This window comes from Copadichromis virginalis, linkage group LG10 (assembly GCF_057382275.1).
Source record: "Copadichromis virginalis isolate Kocher_CV1m ecotype Utaka linkage group LG10, C_Virginalis_male_GT1.1, whole genome shotgun sequence".
NCBI lineage: Eukaryota > Metazoa > Chordata > Actinopteri > Cichliformes > Cichlidae > Copadichromis > Copadichromis virginalis.
The window spans coordinates 30642488-30665384 of record NC_140627.1 but is presented as its reverse complement, the minus strand read 5'-3'; the positions used below and the strand labels follow the sequence as shown (position 1 = coordinate 30665384).

Here is a 22897-nt window from a genome sequence, read left to right as displayed (position 1 = left end):
CATTTAGCACAGGTGTACAGGTAAAGTGTTTGGCGGTGTTGGAGGAGCATGCAGCACACATTCCCTGCACAGCCAAGATCAGGGCGTGGTGGTAACTCGTTTATTACAGGTTACAAACTATGTGGCCATTGAGACGAAGCGCAGTCAGTTTGAACTTTGTAGGTCGTGAGCAGCGTTTTCGCCCTGCGCCCTCCCACTTTGTGGCGCGCACACCAGGATTTGCATACAGAGGAGTAGAGCGCCCGCCTCCCTCAAGAGTTTGGTTTTCCTTTCCAAGCAGTACGTTTCTGACCAGACTTTGCTCGGCAGAGGTGGAAGTTAAACTCGGGTGGATCGACTCCTCCGCCCAGCCAGCGCTGACAGACCTGCTCTGTTTTATCCCGCTGTGCGTTTTCCCCACTTCAGCTGTCGCTCCGTCGGTTTTGTGACGTTCTGGGCCGATCCATCAAGATGTCTCAGATGAACAAGAAAACGATCACGACGACGACCAGCTTCAGGAATCTACAGGCCTCTCCGGAGCCGATGGTTACAAGGCTTGTCTCCCCCAGCCCTGTGTTCTCCGGGAGCTCCGTGTCGTCGGTGACACCGATGTCTCAGGTGTCTCAGGTGTCCGCGGTGCCGTACGCGGTAAACGGCGCAAGCTATGGGACGTTGCGGTACCTGGTCCCTGTGCAGCAGCAGCAGCAGCAGTCCTTCGTCCTGATGCAGCAGCCTATGATGCAGCAGCCTGTGATGCAGCAGGTGGTGTCCCCGATGTACCTGCAGAATATGCAACAGCTGAGCATCAGCAACCAAAACGACTACATGTACCAGGATCTCAGCATGACAGAGGTGAGGTCATGCGCGCATTCAACCAGTATTCCCCCCACAACTCTTATTATTTAGTCAGTTCAAAAGTCTAAGAAATACTGGGAGTCAAACCAAAAAAGGAATATGGTTTACTGACAGCAACTAAGAATGAAGATTTCTTAAGATATGTTATTTGCAATACCCACAATAATCACCCACATTAAACTCTTCTTTGTTGGTGTGATGCAAAACACCACAGAGAGTTTCCAAAACATGAGATCCTTGCAGAAGCTTCATTAGAAATCAGATATCTTCAGGCAGCACTTTCAGGGATTTCTTTTTAATATAAAAATTACTTTTTTCCACCACTGCTTTTATATTACTTGTGTTTGTTTTCCATGTGTGTTTGAAATTAATCATCTGACATTTTAATGACCACTAAATAACTCATTATTGGTTAACACAACAAAACACACCTTTCAACTTTTCATGTATTTTGAAATGTATTTTCTTTGGACGCCTGGAATGTAAATGTGTCTCTAAAGCACATTCGGTTATCTTCTGTTATTTACATTAGATATAAATAAACTAGACATTTTTCATACTGTTATACTGTTATATGTTTGCATTTCCCCCAAAATAATTTATTTAACACAGTACAGTGGGCTACGTACTGACTGATTTCACTCACTAAAACTAAGCGTTTTACCCATTAGAGATAAAAACACAAGCATAAAATGCTAAATATGAGTATCAGTACAGATTTGGTGGTTTTGATGCAATATACTAGATCTTGTGTTGGTATAAATCAGTTTCTGCTCACATATGGCTGTTAAGCATCTTTAGATGGGTGATTGGTTTAAGTTGCAGTCAGCTATCAGAGCAGGGAGGCTGCTGTGTGCAGATAGTATGGGTCAGCCATCAGGAAAGCATTAGCCATGTAAGCATGTTCCTAATATGGCATCAGCTTCTCATTTCTCTCACTGTGCTGTAAATTTTCTCAAGGCTGAGGTGATGTTTGTGCAGTTGAAGACACTTTTTCTGATTTGCTGGCATGAAGGAGGAATTTATATTTTTACTATGTAAATATAAAATTGAGCCTTTCCCATTTAATACGGACGATCGTGGCTCAAAGAGTTGGCAGTTTGTCTTGTAACCGGAAGGTTGCGGGTTCGAGCCCCGGCTCGGACAGTCTCGGTCACCTATCACCTACTGGTGATGGCCAGAGGGGTCGATGGGGCGATATGGCAGCCTCTGTCAGTCTGCCCCAGGGCAGCTGTGGCTACAACTGTAGCTTGCCTCCACCAGTGTGAGAGTGAATGAATAGTGGAATTGTAAAGCGCCTCGAGGGCCCTGAAAAGCGCTATATAAATGCAATCCATTATACTGCATATTAGTGATGGGAATTCTGGCTCTTTCGGCTTGGCTCACTAAAAAGAGCCGGCTCTAAGGGCCGTTTCGTTCGCGACCGACACATCACTACTGCATATGCTATTTTTTTTAAGTGGGGTTTAGCAGAGTGAAAATATGTCATGTGTATCGCTTCATTAGATTAAAAACAATATGCAGAGTAAAGTAAATATCCAGAATAAAGCCAGAAATCATTTAGTTGAAAATTCTTTAACATTATTTTATGTCTTTAAAGAAATGCATGAGTACATAAATACTTACTTGTATTACAGCAAGAACTTCTGTTAATTATATACAAACACAGAGAGCACAACCAATCGCTCACATTGAAGCTACACATGGAGGTCGTCGTACCGTGTCTGCAAAACATCTTCTAGAAGGGGGCTAGTAGACTTGTTGAATAACTGTTAGTAGTTGAGGTGGGGGTCTTTTCTTTAGATTTAGATACTCTGATTACAGTATTTAGTTTCCTTAACTGATTACCCAGTAAATTATTGCTGTGCTGAAAAGGCAGATAATGTATGACCCAGATGTTCAGGCTTCAGGCTCCTATTAATGCTCAGGTAAAGGCACTTTTTTCTGCTCTTAGCTCTTTATGAGGTCAGTTAGAAAGGAAAATAGTCATCTCAGGCACATGACTCTGGCTGTGAGAACAGCAGCACCATCCACTTGTAGTTAAAATCATCAGTTTGTAAGGTGAAGCCAATTAGAAGAAGCCACGGGCTAACTGATGAATAACTTTAATGGTGAAGTATACAAAGCTACTATAGTAGAGGTAAGAATAAAGTGCTTTAAATGTCTTGCATTATCTCCCCACATTTATTCAAGGATTAAGGAACTTTTGCCAGCTCGGCCCATTGCCAGTAAAACAAACAGCCTAGAGCTCGGTCGCTGGCAAAATACGATATGGCATCATTAGCAGTACGTCCTCATGATCACTACCAAGTGTGCTCTAGGTCTCTTGAGTTTTGCCACCTGAGTACACTCAGCCTGAGCTCCGATTTCTCTGAATCTTAATCTTCCTTGATCATTTGTTGATTTACGAGACACCGGTGTGGTCCTCCAATTCCCAAAGTCTTGCCAGCGAACATTTCCCTGCTCCAGTAATTGCTTCCTGAATATGTTGGCCTCTGTGCCTGCAATGGTTTACACAAGGTTTCTGCTGCAGGCTGAAAACATTTGAATTATATCAGCTTTCTACATTTTTATCTGCCTCTTTAATGATGATTTTATTTCATATATCTAGCGTCAAGTGCAGCAGAATTGAAAAACTTCCTCTGCGTCTTTTTTTACTTTGGCTACTTACAATTTCAGGCTCATTCTGCTGCTTAAGCCACTGCATTGAAAGCTAAGTGCTCACACCGTGTGTGATAAAGAAGTGCTGCCACACCCCGTCTGACTGCTGAGGCGGCACGCCCTGACTTTTGAAGACTCATTTATTGTTCCACCTGATGGGATCTACATCTGCTCAAGTAGACTCTGGTGATCGAGTGTTTAACTTCGTCTTTCGTTTTTTTAATTATTGAAGGAGCTGAAGCTGATTTGTTGTGCCAGTAACTTACAGGACTTTCACTTTAGAAAAAGCTGCCATGCTCTATAGTTAGCTCTTAATGACTGGAGGCTGTGCATGTAGTATAGTAATGTAGTAGTACTACATGCTGTATTTGACCGTTTATCATTTTTATGTTACTCTTGGCACTCGTTTGCATTGTTTATAGTTCAAGTAATCATCAAAGGTGTTTGTTAACCCTTTATTGACCAAGATTCATAAAGGCCTCAAATACCTATTTTTTATCTTGGCTATAAAATTGTAAAAAGATTAAAATCTCATCATTCAGGAAAGTAAGGGAATAGAAGCAGACATAGTAAATCTAGGCAGAGGGGATTCGTTCTGTGTTCAGACAACAATACCTTCTGAATGTCTTGCGCTGTCATTATACACTGATTATTCCCATACAGCCTTCTTTCTTAAACTGTTTAATTTTGTCTCTGTTGGAAACGGTAATGAAGTTGCAGTCATTTAAAGAGGACTTGTAAAATGGGCTTGCTAGCAGGCCCATGGTAGATAAAGGGTTAAACATCATTTTTGAAACAGTTCGTTGTCCAGACGTCTCACTTTAATAGGACTGACTGATTAGGAATGGGAATTCGAGTAACTTACAAGAGCATCCTGGAGAATTGCACACAACATATCACAATTCAATGCCTCAGTGGGCAAGAAAGGAAAAAATAAGAGCCACAAAGTAGGGATTCTCATGGGTAAAGCATGTTTCATTTAAAATACAACATCTGGCGCTGGTGTATTGGTGTACCGATTTGTTTTCTGATTTTTAAAGCATTGCAAAACTTTTAATTGGCGTGTGCATCCGTGTATACTTTTATTATCAATAGATTCATGGGGAAAAATAGCTGAGCATTTCAGATTTCTACTGTGTCTTAGCTGCAAACCTCATGACCCATGGACCGCTTTTTGTCTAATTCACAGCTTGTTTGCCTCATTGGAATGTATTTTGATTTTTACTGGCTCGGATTCAATTTTTGGTTTTGTTAATGCCTTCAGAGTGAAAAAAAAAAACAAGTGTCAACAATTCTCACAATGTCAGGAAGCCCTTTTTTAAAATTTCTAAAGCATACAAGGCTAAAGCAGCTGTATTCAAATTTCTGGCATGTTGTTGCTGGGTAGACGCCCTCAAATGGGAAATAATAAGCTTTCTAATTTTTCCAAGTTGCACTTAACTTCCCAATGAGCTCCATTTATTTTGCACTGTTATTTATTAGTGCTCTGAACTGGATATCCTGAAGGTCATGATACAAAATCACAAATTCAGATTTATTTAAACACACTGTATGTTGGACATAGAGTTTGTATACCATGTAATTATTTATTTGAAGAGTACAAGGAAGAACCTGGGAAACGAATAAGTAAAATGGGGTTGAGTGTTGTAGGACAGTGAGGCCATGTTTGGGTCTAGCAGAGCAAGATTCATGTTACTAACGGGCCTCAGCTTCTGACTGCTCTGATGGCTCAGTTTCAGATTCAGTTTTTTCTACTAGTGGATTCATATTGCATCACAGAGTGGTGCAGCTTGTTTCAAACAGGGCTTCTCAAAGCCCAGTATAAGATAAATGATGATTATTTTGATGGGGTTCAATGGGTTTTATGGGTGTCCCAAGGACTGAGGTCTCTTGTAGTTCTCTTTATGTCTGACAGTCTCTTCTTTCTTCTCTCCCTCTTTTGCCAACTGTTTCAGAGCACCAGCAGGAAGTCTTCATCTGTGTTCAGCCATTCAACCAGTCCTATCAAGAGCCCTGCGACAAGTGTTGAGGAGGAGGTAAGGACCTCACATTCACCCAGTCACAAAAGCCTCCTTACTGGGTACAAAATGCTCTATAAAGCAGAAGTCTCTGTACTGCCTAAGCATTAGCTCATCACCAGGGATGGGTTTTTCAAGATTCCGATTCCATTTTCGATTCTGTTTAACGATTCGATTCTTTATCGATTCTTTTTTTAAAAAGGAGAACACTAAGGTCGATTAGCTTAGAACTTTGTTTTATATCTTCTCTTTGAACAAGATAGAAATTTAGAGGTAACATGGCCTTACAAACCCAGCAGTGAGATCTTAAGAGATCCACAGCCTACGGCTCTTCAATGGGTGTCACAGGGTCCCCAGGAAAAAAATTGTAAATGTAAAATAATAAAATAAATATTCTTCTGTAGCAATAACAAAGTATAACATAAATTATTCTGTAGCAATTACACAAGAATATCCAGTAATGTCCCTGCCTACAATTAAACACATTCACTTACCGAAAATCGAGGGCATCTGCTGTGGCAACCTTTGACCACAAACTTAGACACTGCTCGGTGACATTCGTCTATCCTGGCCTGAAAGGAGACGCTACCGGTAGACTGCAGCGAGAACTGCCAGCATCTGAGCCAGACTCTGTCTGTCTCTCTCATCATAGTCACCTAAATGCACAGTAATGGCAGGTTTTGTAATAAGGCAGATCGCGCTAACATAATATGCACTGTTAGTTGATTATTTACCTGCCGCATTAATGGGAGAGGACGTGCGAACGTTACCGCTGCTGCTGGGTTGGATTTCACGAGTCTGGAGCGAATTAAAAACATGACATTCATTTAAGGTCATCATGTGTTTTGTGAGCAAATTCTTTTGCATATTCGTAGTGTTTCCTCCCTTAAATGAAATATCTACTTTGCAAGTATTGCAAGTTGCCCTGTTGTCATCCGTTCTCGTAAAGTATAACCAAACTTTTGAGCCTTTGAGCCGCTTAGCGACATGTTTCCTGCCAGGTAAATGACGCTCCGCAACGTGGTGACGTCATTCGGGGCGACTGGAATCAATAAGGGAATCGTTTGCAAAAATGGCAAACAATTCCAAGGAATTGGAACAGTGGGAACCGGTTCTCAACAAGAACCAGTTTTCGATACCCATCCCTACTCATCACTGATTTTAAAGCTACAAGAGCACAAGCTTCAAATCTATTTAAAGTATATTTAGTTTGTTTCATGGTGTTAAGATGAACGAAAAGTGCAAATAATGATAAGAATAATATTTGAAAAAAGTCAGCAGCAATAGGAATACAGGTCGAAACTCCACCAACAGACATTTCATGTCAGTGATGAACACATCATTAGGCAAATGAGACTGTAGCTTGTTATAACAAGTCAGAGGTGGGTCCATTGTCTGACAGTGTCATTTCAAGATTAAAAAGAAAAACTTAGAGAGAAGAGGTTTTGCACCACACCACAGTCTAGTTCAACAGGTTCATGCTGCAAGCATTCAAGAGCAAGGAAACCCCCAAACTGTGTTTGACATGTAAACGCAAAGGATGGACTGCATTACAGTTATATACACATTAAATCAACAGTAATTCAACATAAATGTGAAGTTGTGAGGCAGAGAGTGACTGGACAGTTAAAACGTTTAAATCTATCTTTTGTTTCTGCCGCATTTCAGCGAATATTTAAACATGTACATTAGTTGTGTGGTTAGAAACATGCTGCACATTGATGTCTAATCACCGAAAGACTGTTTGCTTGTACCTGAGCATCAGCACTGATGCAACAAAAAAATAATCAAAATTTAAACCCAAAAGACAAGACTTCAACTTGTTATGAATCAAATTATGAATTTGATAATCTGAACACAGAAAAATCTGATCATAGTCCAATATTTTTGATACAACAATTGTTGGTTTCTGTCTGTAGTTACAGACACTTTGAAGTCAAAGCTGTTTCTTCAACATGAAAATTGAAAAAGACGGAAAAATGCAGAAGGGGTGTGGAGTTCGTCTGTCAGTTAGGCAGGGACACACCCATCAGTCTCAACATGGGAACACTAGTTCATCAAAGTACAGTAGCATAGCAAGTGTTTTCTGTTTTTTATCTGGTTTTGTTTTAAAATGAATTCAGCCAGGGGCAACTCATTGCACATGCATGCTTTCTGTGCAGGCAGCAACGCCCTGCTTTACAGTCACACTGTTATCACAGCACTTTGTTCGTAATCACAGGACCAGAAACGGTCACAACATTGACAAACCATGCTGGGTGGGTGTGAAAATTGAGGTGTGTCTGGCCACTTCCCAGAGGCCTTTGCTGTAGGTGGATGCATTCTTTTGATTTGAACCTGCAGTGTCATGTATATGGCTGTTGTTACAGGAGGGAGGATCTTTGATTTATCGAGCTGGTGTGGCATTTTTTCTTGGCACAGCCGAAGAAAATCCTGTGTATCTAAACACACTGTTAAGTCTGTTAAGTCCACTAACAAATTAATCAGCCAGTCCACAGTTATGTAATACTTTATCACTGACATATTTCCACTTTTATGACCTTTGACTTGTTTATTGTGAAGGTAAAGCTGCTTTTGACCACTTGATAAAAAAGAAATGGCTTGTGTAAATGAAACCCTAGTTAACTATTCCAATGCTGTAAAACTTTGCAATTCAACAAATATTGTACCAGCCTGATTATAGGTAGCTACATTGCCTTATAAGCTTACAGCATTGTCATTTGCATGTTTTGATAGTCTGATGAAAATATCACAAGCCACTTTTTATCAGCATCGGTGAGGCCCGTCTGGTCAAACTCATTCACTTCCTGTGTTCTTTCTTTGCTTTTATGACTTTTTCATCTTTTTCTATGTCTTCTTTGGTATTTTTGTCTTTTTCTTCATTTCTTTTCACTTAATCTTAGAATAAAATGGTTTGATATGAAAAGGTAAAACTTCGTAATCACAGTCTTTGCTCATACATCAACCATCTGCAGAGTGTCCTGGAGTTACCCCTGCCTCTAATCTGCTTTCGCTCCAACTTGCTCGCAGCGTTCTTTCCCGTCAGCTCGTCAGTGACAACTTATTACTAATCAGCTTTTCTTGACCTGCTTGAAGAATTCTTTCTTGATGATTTCATTTTTAGTGAGGATAAAGTGACATGAAGCAAATTGTGGTTGACCTGACTTTTTTTTTTCTCAGAAAAAGAAATGTCTGTCAGTCTGCTCCTGACTTTAATGATGGTTTTCATTTTTAACATTTTTTGAAGTCATTTGAAGCCACTTTGAGCACAAACGCCACTCTTACTGTGTGACACATTCTTGGAAATTTGACTAAAACATTTCTCAACACACAGCATGTTTGTAATGAACACGGACCCACCGGTGAGGCCGGAAAGATTGGAGGGCTAAAATTGTCCATCTCCGTGGGAGGGGAACAAGTTCAGAAAACAAAACCCAAAACATGATGGATTCTTGTAGTGTGCAGAGACGGCTGGAGTGCTGTTGAATGTCACGGAGGCCTTTTGACCTTTGTTATCTGAGGACTGAAAGACATTCCCTGAGCACTTGAGAGCGGTGGGGATTGGTTATTAGATGCAAATGCAGATGCTAATTGGCAGACTGGTCATTTACCTCTCACCTTTTTCCATATTCATCATCAGCCATAGCGCAATGAGGCTGCACAGTGTGGATAAGAGGTAGAATCTGAAGCGTAAAGGGAAATTCACCCATGAGCTGCAACCTCCAGGCCTGAAAAGTGAAGCCAATGCATACCTGCTAGAAACTGCAGTTCTGCAGGCTGACTCCAAAGGCACATCAATCTTGTTAAAATGCCCATCTATACAATAGAAATATGCACACTTAAAGCACGATACAAAGAGCTGTAAAGGGCTTTTACTTTAGGGTAAGGTAACATATATACATTTAAATACTATGATCTGACTGTTAGATGCACAGGCGGTTACCTCACATCTGTTAGATTCTAACAGATGTGAGGTAACTGCCTCACATCTGTGTAGGTTCTACATCATCCAGGTAATCGTTGAGCGCTTGAAATGAAGAGAACTGGACTTGTGTGTTTCACCTCTCATCCAAAAGGCTTCTTCAGTTCTAAATGAACTGATAGAGAGTCCCAGCTACTCTTTTTGGAGGCTGTTCACATTTTTGTTTTGGTTTGAATGAAGTCATGTTTCATAGGCTGTACAGTGTGTGACAGCAGCAGATAAAATGTTTCCAAAAGCAACACGACGCGACTGATTAACAAAGAGTATCAGTTAACCCTGAATGGAAGGTGTGGCATAACTGAATCTTCTCAAGATCAAACTCTGTTTTGTAGATCTGACTTGTATCAGGCGCCTACAGAGAAGAAAATGAATATAGCGCTTCCTTTGCACTGACCAGGTAACCATTACCGCTGTGACCTACATCATGTTTGTCACCAGCCAAGTCTCGGCTTAAATTCTAGCGATAAACACGGGAAGATCAAAGGAGAAAAAAGTTGCCGGACCAGTTTTGAAAATGTTACCCACAGTGAAAAAAAACATTTAACCTATTCTCTCTCACACACACACACGCAACATAAACAGACTTCCACAGGCACGCAAGGGACGCTTCTCTAAAATGCATCACTACCTAAAATGCTGCTGTCACAGAGCCAATCAGCGTGCAGTGACCGTAGGACACTCTACACCGCTCCACTGCTTTGCATGCAAATGAAAGTTTACAGTTGCAGGTCTGTACAGGCTGAAGTCAAAATTCTATATATTAGCATATTTATGACCTGGGAGCGGGTTTGACTGTGACATCTGGTGCAATGAAACGCAAATTTCACATGGTAGCAGATTCATGTGTTACATGAAGGCCCCAGCTTTTGCAAGGTATAGTAAAAAGCATGTCTGCACATGTGTTTCTTGCTTTATTCGAAGCAAAATCTTGTTGCTTGAGGATAGGATTCATTTTTATTAAACAGAAGGGCTTTTGTCTGTGTGGCAGTAGTTTTGGCCTGTTCATTCACCCTGCCAGGTTCATGTTTTCCCACTTTTGTGCGAAAGCACTTGGATTACCTGCACGGAGCAAGTTTTAGAGCATAACACGGTTCTCTGACGAACGAGAACAGGGGTGCAGCTAAAGAATGTTTTCATAATTACTCTGATTTTTTCTTCATGAATTAATGCTTATGACAGAAGATGTTGCAATCAGTTTTTTAACAAAATAAAGAAAAAATGAAGAAGAAAAACAGTTGTCCAAAATAAACAGATATGAGCTTAGAATAACAGGGGAGGGATCTTAAGGTTTGGAGACTCCATCTCAAAGGTCATCTTAGGGCAGATTAGCTCCAAGGAACTCCTGTTCTGACTTGGATGAATGTTGGGAAGGAATGTCGTAATTGTTTTAACTTTGAACCTCAAATTTAACATATTTGTCAAACTGTCTCAACCTTTATGTGTCAGTAGAAGGACGAGGAGGGTTTTTACATGTGTCCCACAGGACCAGACCGTTAATAAGGAACGGTACTGTGGAGTCCTCAGGGACAACATTTGGCTGTGGATTTGCCTTCCTGTGAATTTTTCATGTGCTTGCATGGAGTGATTTAAAAATAGCAGCAGGGCTAGAACGGGTGCAGAGGTGCACAGAGACGACCCCGAAGAGGAGATCTGTCTGATTTAATGACTTATGATTCAGCAAGCACATAGTAAATTCTCACATAGTAAAGGTCAACGCATTAATGTGTGGCTTTATAGTTTCTCTTAGGAAGATATCTGATGTGGAAGCAACATTCAGCATTTTTTCTGTCTTTTACAATGGATGGAAACTTCTACATCTCTGATGCCGTGTAAAGAATCAGATTTCAAGGATTCCCTGAAGTATTTCGTGCTCTGACAAAAATTCTCTGCCAAATGAAAAACTACAGGTTCATGGGTAATTAAGCAGGATGGTTGTTGACAGACATGTTTGGTGTGGAGGATGCAGTCTTTGCGACTATCTTCTGTGAATGTGATTAGCTGTGTTTGAGCTGAAGGTTTCTGAAGGTTTATGCGCCGATGCTTCCTTAGAGGGTTTTTCTCACAGCTGTGTGGTATGTGAGGTTTTCAAGCCTAATTATAGGATGGTGAAGAAGGGAGTCACATTGAGGTGAAGCAAGAATGATGATATCATGTTTTAAATGTTTAAATTTAAGGAATCTCTTAGGAATTATCACTGTCCACTTTTTTATCTTGTTAAAAAGATCAACAGCTGATCAAACAGGTGATCCACACAGATCCAGCCTGTCTGACGTGAGTTTCCTGTCATTTTTTCTGCAGTGTCAACTCCTTTCAAACATCAGCAAGTTTCAAAGAGCTGAAATGCATCATGTTTTTTATCATGAGTATACCATCTGCTCCTCAGTCTTCTCTGCTGATAAACACCCACAGACACAGAGTTATAACCTTATGCTGCAATCACTTTGGCTTCAGTGAGGTTTTCAGTTGAGTTGACTTCATAGTCAAGTTCAAGTTTTCAAATTTTTTCGTTGTCAGTGTCATGTTTTATTTTTTCTTTGAAGCTAATGGATTATACATTTTGTTTTGGTTTGGGGTTGTGAAAGTTGAACTGCCATTAAATTAGCAGATTAAAAGTCATTTATCAATTGTAGTTCAAAAAGCCGGCACAGCTATGTTGATCTCATTCATGCTTGTTGTCTTTTTTTCTCACAATTTATTGAAGGCAGATAAATGAGAGAAATACAGACTGGTGATCTGTTCAGAGTGAGCCCCAGCTTTTGCCCTCTTCATATCCAAAAGCCCAGAGATGTTTTTGTAATTATAGTCATTATTTGATGTACACGTTGTGTAAATAATACTTTCTGGTGTAGCTGGATTCTTGTAGGATATCACTATCACATGTGAATCCGTCTTGCCTTCAAGACAAACTGTGGTTTGGCTGGCCTTTTTTGTTTTCAGTGACTGAATCCATCTTCACGAGCATGCACTACATGTCAGTGCTGTTGCTGAGCTACAAAACTGTGGTTCATCCAAGCATCTAATCATTAAGGTAACACAGTCTGTACCTGTTAAAGGTCAAACTTAATAGTCATAATCACAGAAGCCCCTGCACTATAATTGGAAACCCAACACATGCAGTGTTGCCAGCTAACAAATATCCCACCTGTTCAATGCATCCTGTTGAGTTCCTGTTTTAGTTTTACTCGGTGGCTTCCAGTGTAGGAGTTATTTATTTCCTACTGAGGGAATCTGAAAACTGTGGACAAAACTGTGAACTAAAGGTCTGGCTTAAAACAGCATTAAACTCTATTGTAATAATATCCCATTTTAATGTTTATTTTTAATAAGATTAAAATGTCTCTTGTCTCACTTTTGTGAATGAAGGATTTTACACGTCTGATGTCTTTAAAAATTTAATTTAATGTTTGTTCAGGCTTGCCAAGATGTCGACAGATCAGCAGGTGTCTCTGCCGTTCACATGATGGCCGATTGCTCAGCAGAAACTTATATATGAGTCTCAATAGGAAGTTCAGTTTAGGCTGTTTCAGTCTGCCAACAGTAGATGGCTATGTGCAAGCAGCTTTGCAACCCACCTTCACCTCAGTTCCACATTTTAATGCGGCTTCTGACTGTTCCTGGCTCAATAATTCATAATAATTTAAAATTATTAAAATTTATTAAATAATTTAAAAAGTCTTAAAAAGACAGACTGAGTCATGCATGATAAGGATTTTTTCTTCAGTATGCACACACAAAGGCACTCACAGAGACTCACACAAAGAGGCTTGTGTGGTAACGTGACTCTTCTCTCTCCAGTAACAATCTCTAGTGTTTCTCAGTCACTCAGGCTTCTGAGAGCCTGTGTGGCTCATGCACTGACCTGCACACACACACACACACACGGACGCACACACACATTGACCAGAAGGCCTGCCATGGTGAAGAAGTGAGGTGATGATGTATTGAGTTACTGCTCTTTGTGGAAGCTCCATTCATAGCCCGTGACAGTCAGCTACTGAAGGCTGAAAAAGTTTTGTTTGCATTCAAAACAGGAAGCTGCTGCCTTTTCAACTTTTTTTTAACCACGTTTACTTAAAATACCTGATTTCTTATCACAGGTAAAAACAATCTTATCTCCAGTTAAGAAGAAGAAGAAAATCAACCTGGAGCACCTCAACCATTTGAGATGGTAAACATGAAACGCAATTACCCTCATACTGCTGAAAGGCTGTAACTAATGATTATTTGCATTAACCTGTAGTGACATACTGACTGGTATTATTTTTGAGTAGCTAACACATTTTTAGGCTTTAAAATAGCACAAAAAAAGTGAACATTGTAACAAACACTGAGCATTGAGCTCAGGGGTCAAGTTTAATTTCAGGCTCTTTGAGCAAAAAACTGGATTTTTGCTCAAAGAGCCTTAAACTTATTGACCTGATATATAAATGTATGCAATTTGAAGATTTTGTTGCAGTTTTATATCTTTTTGATATCCGTTTGTTTTTTTGGTTTTTTTACTCTAAGACGTGTGGGAAGTGGCTTTAAAAGACTGTTGAATTAGTGTGTGGATCCACCGTGACATTCATACCAGTTGTCTGTCGTGCATTGTGAGAGATTTTATTCATTGGAACTACCCACATTGCTACCAAGCTGTATGTGCATGTTTACAGATAAAAGAGATCACAGATCAACTCATTTAAGTCACTTTAAATGGGACTGGTGAGTGTAGCTGTGGAATATAGTTTATTAAAAAAAGGAGGATATTTACACTTTTGACACTAACCTGTGAAAACTAATAATATTATATAGATTACACGCCATTACCAGCATGTCTGCTGATAGCAAGCGGCTTGTTTTAGAGTCGTGTTTGTGTCCAGAGTGATCTGCCCGTCAGTCATTTCTACACTCCTTTTCTCTGCAGACACTCCCACCTCCACGCTGTTATAGTTTTTGTGTAGCCGCCTCATTCCTTTTGTTTCCCATTTTTCTCTTACTGTTTAAGAATTAGAAACAGGAGAAAGTAGTGCCAGTCTTTGGCACTGCTGTGACCTTTGAGCTCTGTGTGGGATCATTAACCAACCTCGAGGTTTCACAGTGTCTAGATAGGATTTACAGCCTGTCGAATACCAGAGTTGTGCGTCATCTGAGTCGCTTGTTTTTTCTTCCTCCGTGAGAGCTGGACCTGTTTTAATAAACAAAATCGATCTTTGTGTGATTTATTATATAAAAACGTGCATTTTACTTACTGTTTATCATGCTTTTGTGCTGCTTTCATTGTCTGTTGTGCCTCACATCTCATAATACAATACAATTTTATTTATATAGCACATTTAAAAACCAGATGTAGGCCAAAGTGCTTCACAGAAACCAAATAAATACAAGTAAATAAAATAATAAAATAAAATAGGTACAAATAAAATATACTAACAGGTGGGAGACTTAACTTAGTACGTAACACAGATCATGCGCATGAAACTTACTGTGGGTTTTTTCAGGATTAGAGGGATGTTTATATTTTCACTTTGCAAAAATTAAAGATAACATTGAGATAAGCCTTTCTTTCTGTTGAGGGATTAAAGTTTTGAAACTTCAGCAGTTTTTTTGGTTTAGTCAGGCTTGTCTCACACAGGTAAGCGATTGTCTTGCATTTCTGGCTTCCCAGAGCTTGTGAGAAGTTACCTGAGCTTGTTGCTGTCTTTCAGGCATTTAAACAGTTTCACTACATGTGTTTTTCTTCCCTTCTCTGGAATTTCCTTGACCCTTATTTTAACAATAGTAACACCCACCTCCTGTGCCACTGTTTCCTGATAGGACTTACACAGCAGTTTATTATATGAGCCATGCATAAAGGAAACCTGCCGCATTACAACCAAGGTTCCCACTGGTAGTGTTTATGTACCGTATATGCTGAAATACTAGTTCATCAGTAAAAGCTGTAAATTATGATGTAATCTGTTGACACAACCTTGCAGTAATGTCTTTGTGTATGTGTGCAGTGTTTAATCGTGTGGAGGGAAAAAACTATTTTTTGCATGAATTATAGAAAAATCCTGCAGAGTTCTTTTGTTTGTAGTCTTGTGTATGTCTCTTTTATGAGCAAAACATTTTAAAACACCTTTCTCTTTAGCACTGTGCAACACAGTATTAGTGAATAAACACCTCTCTGACAGTGGTGAAAGAAGCTGCACCTGTAGTGCTCTGTGCAGGACCTGCTGACTCTCCAATGGCACAATGCTTTGAACTTCACTTGGTGGGAAATTCCAGCTTGTGATCTTCCCTCGAGCTTGTGTGGAATCTGGCTGAACCACTTTGCTCAGCCACGGTTTGGATGTGTAGGAAGAAATATCTTATCTTATCCTTATCTTTGTTTAGTCCAACGTATTTAGTTTTAAAAAGAAATTTCTGAGTTTACCATTCCGGAAAGATCATTCACGCAGGTGTTTTTAAATAAATAAATGCAGAGAAATCTTTAAAAAAGTCCTAGAACATAATAAAGTAGCTGTTTTTGCAGCTTTAATGCCATGATTTTCAGTGTTAGCGCCAGTGTTGGTCGTCAAATAGGCCAAATTGCTGTGTTTAAATACCGGAGTTTAAAAGTGCCATAAGTAGAATTCAACACGTAAAAATACTTTTTAAGTAAGAACTGGAGCGTTAGTAGTGGAATGTACTTTAAAGTACCAAAAGTAAAAAGTACTCGTTCTGTACTAACAGAATGCATAAGCAGGAATAGGAATTGTTTTAGCTGTGGTGCCAGACTCTTTATGTTGATGCTGGCATTCTCACAGATGTACATTGCAAAACCATGACATCACACTCATTGCAACTTCTGTGCACCCAAGTCACAGGTAGGCCTTAAAAAAACCTGCTAGTACATACTGTGCTCAGAGTCAGGCAATAACATGATCACACTGACAGTAAAAACCTGTGTAGGGTTCTTTTTTCACATAAAAGTCAGGATGAATTATACCTGTGAACTGTAAAAAAAAAAGAAAAAAACTGAACAGTATGTGCCTGTTGATGAGTCTTTATTAGTTTTATTACTGTTATTTATAAGGTGTTATTAATTTAATTGTTAATACTGAGCCTTTAAGCAGTGGTGGAAAGGGTGCAACTAGTAATTTATAACATTAAAAACATGTCAGACAGTTCAGTCTAGTTTTAGTTTTACATTTTAATGCATGAAAAAAAGTTAAAACTTTAAAACGTAAAACTCGTCACAGTTTTAAGTTTTCATATTTTTTAAGTCAAAACTTAAATAACGGGAACATCACCTCCCTGTTTGCTCTTTGAAACTGTAAACAAAGAGCCCCAGCTGTACGTTACTTTTTACTAAGCAATTTTAAAATTCACCCTCTTCCGTTGTGGCGAAGAGGGAGCTGAGTGTAAAAGCGAAGCTCTCAATTTACCGGTCGATCTACGTCCCTACCCTCACCTATGGCCACGAGCTGTGGGTAGTGACCGAAAGAACGAGATCGCGGATACAAGAGGCAGAAATGAGCTTCCTCCGAAGGGTGGCTGGCCTCTCCCTTAGAGATAGGGTGAGAAGTTCGGCCATTTGGGAGGGGCTCAGAGTAGAGCTGCTGCTCCTCCACATCGAAAGGAGCCAGCTGAGGTGGTTCGGGTATCTGACAAGGATACCTCCTGGGCACCTCCTGGGTGAGGTGTTCCAGGCATGTCCCACCGGGAGGAGGCCCCGGGGCAGACCCAGGACACGCTGGAGAGATTATATCTCTCGGCTGGCCTGGGAACACCTTGGTATTCCCCCGGATAAGCTGGAGGAGGTGGCTGGGGAGAGGGAGGTCTGGGCTTCTCTGCTTGGGCTGCTGCCCCCGCGACCCGGCCTCGGATAAAGCGGATGAAGATGGATGGATGGATGGAATTTTAAAATTGTGAAAAAGTTAAAAAACTACAGCTTGACTATTCCTGTAAAATCTGTATCCCTGTGAAAATGCCTGCCAAATATTGTATTAGTGAAACATATCTCTCCTGTAGTGGACAGAAAGTGAAATTAGATATAAAATCAAAGTGCAGTTATTATGTTAATGACTGGTTGTCCATGTACATAATAGCTCTTGAGCAATAACATGTTTAAAGATTTAATATGACAGTATCGACTCATTTGGTTCATCTTAGTTTTTTTCTCCTCGTGTGTAAACTTGAATGAAATATTAATGTCTCGAATTATGGGCAAAACACAAACATGCCTGAAAAACCATTTAGTGTTTTTTTCCTCTCAGTCACTCTCTGTTCCTCTGTAAATAATTATAGCCACTACTTGGGACTTTCCCTCAGCTCAAAAGATTCAGAGATGAGATTGTCTTGTTGTAAGATGTCACTGAAGGTCTGGAGGGTTGAGTTGTGAATAAGTGCTTTTTAACAGCCAGCATTTTGCAATTCTCTGCTGTTACATGCACATAGCTGCAGCTGACAGATGTGTTTGGCTTTGATTGAGTGTAGTTTGGAAGTGCAGCATGGTGAAGGCCAGCAGGTCAGGGAAGCCCCTTCAGCATTTCAACACAATGGTTCTTCTTCGCATAAAGCCATAAAGACAATTCTGCAGAAGTATTTAAGTGTCCTGCACAGTCTTGACCTTAACCCCATCAGCTTCAGACATGAACTGGAATGCAAACTGCCAGCCAAGCCTTGTCTCCCCACATATTTAAGTAATCCTTATGTAAATAAAAGAGTGCAGCCTCCTGGTAGTTGGCTTTTAACCCTTCCTAGAAAGTCCTCTCAAGAATAGTGGGGCCTTTGAAGCAGCAGTTTAATAAGCTGCAATTTTTAATGTGTTTATTTAACCTTTAAAAAGGTTTAAGATGTCGTTTAGTGCAGCTGTGATTCGGTCTGCTAAGGATTTCTTTTCTTTTCAAGCGTGATCCCTGTTGGCAGGTGTTCAGCATGTAGCTGAGAAGAAAATTTACTTAAAGCACAAAATTGCATTCCTTACAGTTATCGGCTGAGAAACAGACAAAAGATGACAGATTCATGTCATCATACTGACTCGTCCTGAATTGCTTTGTGTGGCTTATTTCCTGCTGTCTTTACATTTGTGTTAAATCACTTCTGGTGATTTTCTTTGAAAATGTTTAAAATACCTTTCTGGAGCAAGAACCAACAGGTTACCTAACAGACTTATTTACTTTACTTGTGATCTGAACGTTATTTACTCATTGATTGATTTGATGTGTGCTGTCCAGATTTGCAGAAATGTCTGCTTTCTCTTGAATACGATTCAGTGTCTGTTTCCGAGAGCCTTTGGCTAACTAACCATGAAAAAAGACTGAAAAAGGACTTAATCATGTCATTCGGATAAAACACAGTGCTTATGGATCTGTTTCTGTCCTGGTACTTCTAGGTTGAATTGGAGGTAGAAGAGGAGGAGGAAGAGGAGGAGGGGGATGCTGTAGAAGTGGAGGAGGTGGAGATTGTTAATGTCATACAGTCGAAACCACCTCCAGTGATAGAGAAGATCTCAAGGAGGGAGGTGAGGACTGAGTTGAAGGAGATACCAGAGCCAACAAAGCTGGACACACGTTACTTCGGCGAGCTGCTGGCTGATGTCTACAGGAAGAACTGCGACATCCACTCCTATATCTCCGAGCATGTGTCCAAGATCCGTGGACAGTAAGTAAACTTTAGGCATTTAAGTTCACATCTACATCAGTGTACACACAAGATTAAAATTACTTTATCTATTTGGTGCTAATTTACAAAAACAGCTACCTCAAGATGCTTTATATTGTAAGTTACACACCCCACAAAATTAGAGGGAAAATCTCAACAATCAATACATCCCCTATGAACAAGCACTTGGCAACAATAGGGAGGAAGTACTTCCTCTTAACAGGAAGTAACCTCTGGCAGAACTCGGCTTAGAGAACGGCAGCTTTGCGCCTCAACTAGTCGATGGGAGTGAAGGAAAAGAAAAGAGAGCATAGGGAGAGGGGACAAAAGCCACTATAAGAGAGAAGACAGTAATAAAACACATGGGGAGTGAATGACGTGAGCACAGAAGAAACCTTCAATGCATCATGGGAAGACCGCCAGCAGCCTGAGCCATAACTAATGGATGTTTCTGGGTCATCTGATCCAGCATTAATGATATGCTTCATTCAGTTCATTTAAAAAACAAAACAAAACAATATACTTTTTAATATTTTTTTTTTACTGTATAATCATAAAAGTAGATAAGATGTCTGTCGTCTGAATTCAAACTTGAAGCTGTTTTCAGAGGAGAGGCTCCGCCTCCCATTCTAAAACTTTAAGAACCACTGAATAAACAAGTAGCAAATGGCCTGTTCGTGCTGGTGGTTGTGAAATGAAAACGATGCAATCCTTTTATAGCAAAGTAAAGTTTGGTAGTTTTAGCCTGTTGACATATCTTGTTCTTTGTTGCAAATTTGGATTGCTCAACTTCTGATTGTGTAGGAAGAGTTGGTGAAGGAACAAATCACAGCAAAAATGACGCGTTGGTCAGTCAATAAAATTTTTCCTCTTCCCTTAAGTGTTGCAGGAGTTCCTGCATTGGAAAAAGGAACAAACACAGACAGATTTCAGGTATGATAGTAAGATATGGTACTAATCCTTTAAGATATAATGGAGCCTGATTATTCAAGACTTTGTAGGTGAGATGAAGGATTTTAAATTCAGTTCTGGAGCCTACTATAGTCTCTCCTTCTAGACTGTGTTTTTAAAAAAAAAAAAAGCCTGATAATAAGGAATTCCAATTGTTCCAGATGTGTGGACTAGTTTCTTAGTATCACAGGATGTGACAGGATGTTTCTCATTTTAGGAATATTTTTGGCGTGAATATAACTGGGTATCATTTGCATAGCAGTTAAACTATATGCAGTGTTTTGTAATAAAATAGCCTAAGGGAAGAGTCTTCATAATTTGAGGTTAAATCCAAGCTTACATTTGATTTTTATTTAATTTTAGCATTTTAACCTCTATTCTTATATAAAGCAGATGCAAGAACTACTTGAAAAGAATGAGTTTATGAAAAAAACTCACACAGCGTTCTTGCTCCCTGTTTCAACTTCTTGCACTGCTATTTAAGCAGTGATGTGAAATGAAGACATCTATTGTCTGGTTCTCAGACATGCTCTGCAACACTTTTAGTGCAGAATGCAAAGCTGGCCATGACCTAGTCAAAACACAAAGCTTTTATTTTGTGTGATATGCTTTTAAAAAAAGAAAAGTTTTAACTGAGAAGTATGGATTTATTTTGAAGAGGAAATTTCAAATATCTTACTCTGGAATAAGTAAAGTACCAGGGGACAAAAGGAAACCCCGGTCCTTATTACCAGACAAATAGCCTTTCGCAAAGAAATCTTCCATTTCTACCAGATTTTGGAGTTTAGCACAACTGAGAAACATCTGTGTCATGCTTTGGTTAAATTACCCAATGCGTCATGCTCCACTGCATTAGAGGGAGTTGTCTTTCAAACCATTACGGAGTTGTTCACCTCCACGTTATGATGAAACCTTTCTATCATGAGGGGAGGGGCCTCCATGATGACTCCAGTCCACACAGACATGAAAAACTAAAAAACCTGTGGGAGATCTTTTACTGACACCTGCACGATCTGCAACCCCATCGTCAAGCACCAATCATCTAACGGAAGAATTGTTTTCATTCCTCAAGTGAACTTTGAGAGATCAGAACAACGAATGATGATGTGTAATTTTATGTTGGATGTTTCTTTAACATCACACCTTTCTGTTTGTCCACGGAAAGGTGAGATGTTATACGCATACATCGTTTTGAATTGGACTGCTGTACACCATTTAGATAAGCTGTGTGAGATTGTCATGGAGACAGACACTGGGTTTGGCAGCTTGGATTAGTTTCATGTGCAACATGCTCAAACAGGTTGAAGGCGAGTTTCGGGTTGGCTTCTCTCGCTCGTAACTCCCGCAGTTTCTCGTCTCTGATCTCCTTACAGTACCTCGCAGTTCCCCTTCAAATTCCCAGGTGAGGTCATGCAGTACCTCTGGTGAAGCCCATTCAGATATCCACACACCCAGCATGTCGCTCCCCATTTTATAATCAATATACTAAAGATGGAGATGAACCACAGCACTGGATCTATACAGTGTGTGAGCACTGTTTGCAGCTGCTGTGGGAGACAACAGAACTGTGGTGATCAGTGTCACCTGCAAACTGTGTGATTGCTCTGTCATTTGGGAGAGATTCAGTGCTTTGGACACGAGTGTGACAAGTTGGAGTTTTGTTGGAGATGGTTTACATTAAAGAAACAGGAAAGCATTTTCAAATCAGATTGAAAACTTGATCAAAAGATTCTTCGTGCTGTGTTTGAGCTGTGCAAGAGTGATAATAGCATTCTGGATCACGTGTTTTGGAATTTTCTTGTGCTTTTGGGATTGCTGACAGTGGATTCTGCAGTTTTTGATTTGTATTTTTTTAATTGTGTATATAGCTGTACACATGTTGTCTGTGAATCATAAGGAGTGCCTGCACAGTATGTACACCTGAAAACGTAACCTGGTACAGCACGTGTATTTTAAATCATCCATGCTGATTTTGCACATGTTCACCGTCATCAGTTTCTGCTTAATTTTCACATCACTCTGCATGTTAGTACAGGAAACCAAGGTAAGAAAAAAGGATGAACTGTAGGTCAGGTTTGCTAAAAAGGCCAAAGGGAGTGAAATGGAGCTCCAATAAGTTAACACCCAGTTGATTCATGAGGTGTGGGTGAGTGAGAGGGTAGCCATAACTTTTCACCTTCCTGCCAACCACCTACATGTCTCTAAATCACCGAGCACAGATGTACTTACTTGTTCCACACTATTGTACGTGCGCTGACTCACAGTCCAGACTAAGCAATTAGGCTGAAATAAATATCACGCTGACAAGTCTGATGAGATTCAGGGTGTTTTCATATAATCAAGAAATGTTTCCATGAAAAGCTGAAAACCTCTTTAAAATGCTGCAGCTGTCATTAGCCAGATCGCACACCTTGATGAATATGGATGGGACAGAGGAGCTAGTCAGAGTGGCACCAACAGGCGCTCCTCTGGGCACACAGGAAAACACACGAACTTATCCACACATAGAAAAGCACAGCACCAGGAAATGATCCTAAGATTTCATGTGACCTTAAGTATGGTGCCTAATCTCAGTATGGTCCTAAATTAAAATTTTCAACCATAAAATAAGTTTGTGCACCAAAAGGAGCCCAAATCGTTGATGCATCATCAGAGATGAACAGGTTTTTGTTCAGATAGAACAAAACACGCCTACTGGAGCTCTTTCCAGTCACGCTGTTTTACTCATTGTTTTCCTTGCTTTGTGTTCCAGGAAACACCAGATGGATTTGGGAAAAGATTCCATGGTGAGAAACAATCTTCCATCACACAAGTAACTGATAAGTGAATCTGAGGAGATCTCAGA

The 22897-nt window shown here is 40.0% G+C and overlaps 1 protein-coding gene across 5 annotated transcripts in view; it reads left to right on the top strand.

Annotated features, from left to right (window-relative positions):
* Nucleotides 1-22897, top strand: part of pof1b (POF1B actin binding protein) — a 36099-nt gene that overhangs the window by 1862 nt on the left and 11340 nt on the right. For 2 of the 5 annotated variants that reach the window (XM_085471023.1, XM_085471022.1), the window contains exons 1-4: nt 227-831; nt 5451-5531; nt 18833-19101; nt 22805-22838. In XM_085471023.1, the coding sequence (XP_085327149.1) occupies nt 451-831; nt 5451-5531; nt 18833-19101; nt 22805-22838 (765 nt within the window). In that variant the 5' untranslated portion in view covers nt 227-450. Of the gene's footprint in view, nt 1-224; nt 832-5450; nt 5532-18832; nt 19102-22804; nt 22839-22897 lie in introns of those variants that run through there. The other 3 variants (XM_085471020.1, XM_085471021.1, XM_085471024.1) reach the window with 3 other exon arrangements.